General features: G+C 41.1%; 1 protein-coding gene across 1 annotated transcript in view; it reads left to right on the top strand.

Annotated features, from left to right (window-relative positions):
- Nucleotides 1-6: 6 nt before the first annotated feature.
- Nucleotides 7-2826, top strand: part of LOC118742488 (inositol-pentakisphosphate 2-kinase) — a 22434-nt gene continuing 19614 nt past the window's right edge. Inside the window, exons 1-2 of the mRNA XM_036474607.1 lie at nt 7-867; nt 1301-1447. Of these exons, the coding sequence (XP_036330500.1) occupies nt 264-867; nt 1301-1447 (751 nt within the window). The 5' untranslated portion in view covers nt 7-263. The remainder of the gene's footprint in view (nt 868-1300; nt 1448-2826) is intronic.

Raw genomic sequence — 2826 nt, 5'->3', positions numbered from 1 at the left:
AAGATAAGCTCTGGCTATGAATCTGACGCTTAACACAACAGAATATAACAAGCAATACGAAAACTAGCAAAAAGGAAACCAAAAAACAAGAAGAACGAAATTAAAACTTTCCAATCTGCACACAGACAAGTTGTTTTTTGACAAGTGATACAACTGCGGTGGCAGCTAACCGACATCTCCCTACTCCTTCATCCGTACACTTATCAACGGAAATTCAGCTGGACACCTCCTCAAGTCGAGCAAAGAGTGAAGAGTACCCGAAGATGGCAAGCGACAACATTGCCACAACCGACATCAGCCAGCAAGAAGAGCGGCAACAGGACGACAACTCTCGCATGGCAATTGCCGGCTGGCTAGCGACACCAACAGAGCACACAACAACAACAGCTGCGCCACAACAACAAAAGCACCAGCAAGAACAGGGTTGTGCGGAAATATTAGAAGCACTATTGGGTATTGCGGTGCAAACGAAAACGGAGATGACAACGGAGCAGTCAAAATCAGTGGTAAAACAACAACAGCCGGCACTTGTGGAATTGAGCCAAATCGAGTTGATCTATCGCGCGGAGGGTAATGCAAATTTGGTGCTAGCATTGCCGCAATTTAAAAAAGTTTTGCGTCTGCCAAAAACTGCGCTGCCGAGCACCGAGTACAACAACATTCAAATTCAAATTGGTAATACACAACAGCGGCGGGATGTGGAAGTGGTCGATGAAGAGTGGCAGCAACATCAAGAGCAACGACAACAATGGCAACCACAACAAACTCCAGAACAATGGCAATTGCAACGTCAACAGAAGCAAGAACAAAAACGGCAGGAGGTAGTCAAAAGTGCTTCCGACTCGGCTGTAAATCAAAATGCAAAAGGTTAGTTTTTGTGGCAGGATATTATGTGGCGGCCGCTGTTGTATCCTGGCGATGGCGATATCGAGCCGCAGTCAGGCAACAGAGCGCCATCAACACTATCCGCATTTTTGCAAGGCATATACATATGTATGTATGTAGATTGTATGGGCGGCATATTGTTATTTTTATTTTTGATGGGCAGCTCTGTTGGCTAAAGTTGGCACGAATCTCTGCCGAAACGTGTTTATTTCATTTATTTGTTATACAAAATTCCATTGCCTTCGCCTTCGGTTGCTATCGCAATTGGCAGCAGCTATTTCTCGTATCAGATTTTGCTACCCACCAACTTATCTACATACATACATAAATACTTTGGCTGCTGCGCATAGTTTCATTTCATTGCTGGTCATTTTATTGTTGGCTAATTTATTTCAAATTGTAACCGCAATTGCAGACTTGACAATGGAGGAGTTTGTGGCTTACATCGAGGTAATACGAAATCTGCTTGGCAATGAATATATATTCGAGACAGAGATTGTGCGAATAGCGAAGGAAGAAGACAAAAGGTGGATAAACGAGCAGATTCGTCCGGATCGGCCAGGTAAGTGGCAAAGGGAGATTCTGCAAATGAATTCTGACAAATATTTATGTATATATGTATGGATAAAGGGCAATAAATTAAACCGACTATATCCAGAACATATGTATATGCACATTAGGCTGGTTCAGCACTGTCTCTAGTTAGTCAAAGGAAAATCAGATGGATTTCTCTATTTATAATTTCAAGAGGCCAAATCAGTGACATCGCTTCGGTTTCATACAAAGAGGCTTCTTCCTTCGCCAATACGTTAGCTCCTTTCTACATCCGGGAATCCTGACAAGATAAACAATCACTCACCGAGATCCTGAACCCAATTCCATTTTGCATTTTTTAACCAGTTTTCTACCGGAGATTCTATTGCCAATAGCGCAATAAAAAAATAAATAAAAAAATCGAGTTCCTCAGAGTAGACTCTCGCGCGAGGTGTACTCGGTTCATATTGAATCTGTCGGTGTAGAGCCCGAGAGTAATAGTCACTTTATCGGCCACACGATCTGTTCTCCACGATTCTCGGCTGGGAGGAAGCTTGGCTACCGTATAATCTGTCGTCCCTTTTAAATGCATTTGCTTCACGATAAACCCCACAAACTTCTACTCTACGTCATAGTCCCTTTTTTCGGCTGAAAATCGACAGGCACTAGATTGCGAATGGCTTTAGTGGTTATTTAGTCCAAGCCACCAAACCACAATTGGTCCTATAATAGTTTTTAGCCCCTACTATGTATTTTCGACGTTGATTTTCCAGTTTGATGTTCAGCACGGCTCCAGGATACTTTTCGCCGTCCGGAAACGACAGTTTGAATTGAATTATTTGTATCGTGTTTGTAGATAGAATAAGTTCTATCTTGTCTGGTTCTAGGGTTATTTCGGGAATTTCGAAAATGGTTGAAAGGAACGGGCCTGCGGCTGCTGGTACATCATTCTAGCAGAATGCCGTTCAGCGCTACTACCATACCTGTGGAGTGCCTCTCTCTAAAAAGTTTAGGCTTACAGGACAATTCTGGCTAAGAAAGTCTTTTGTAAGACAATGTATTTCAATTAGGAAAGATAAGTAGTTCGAACGACTTTGTTTATTACGGCACGAAAGTGTTACAAAAAGCTCCTTTGCCAAATTTCATAGTGAAAAGCTCTTTTGACAGAAACCGCTGGTATATCATTTTACTCGCGGTGCCCCAACATTCGCAACGTAAAAGTGAACAAAGCATTCTCGTGCCATTTGAGATATCCAAAGTTCGAGTCCTCGGGCTGCGAATGTTTTTTTCTTTTAATTTGTTTATTTCTTCTTTTTTAATTAAATTTTCTTTAAATTTTTAGTTTTTTTTTAAATGTACATATATACATATTTTTAAAATTTTATTAAATCTTTAAAAACTTATTTT

Source organism: Rhagoletis pomonella, unplaced genomic scaffold (genome assembly GCF_013731165.1).
Source record: "Rhagoletis pomonella isolate Grant_MI unplaced genomic scaffold, Rhpom_1.0 Rhpom_scaffold_00007, whole genome shotgun sequence".
Taxonomy (NCBI): domain Eukaryota; kingdom Metazoa; phylum Arthropoda; class Insecta; order Diptera; family Tephritidae; genus Rhagoletis; species Rhagoletis pomonella.
The sequence above is the reverse complement of the archived record's forward strand: the minus strand, read 5'-3'. Positions and strand labels throughout refer to the sequence as shown.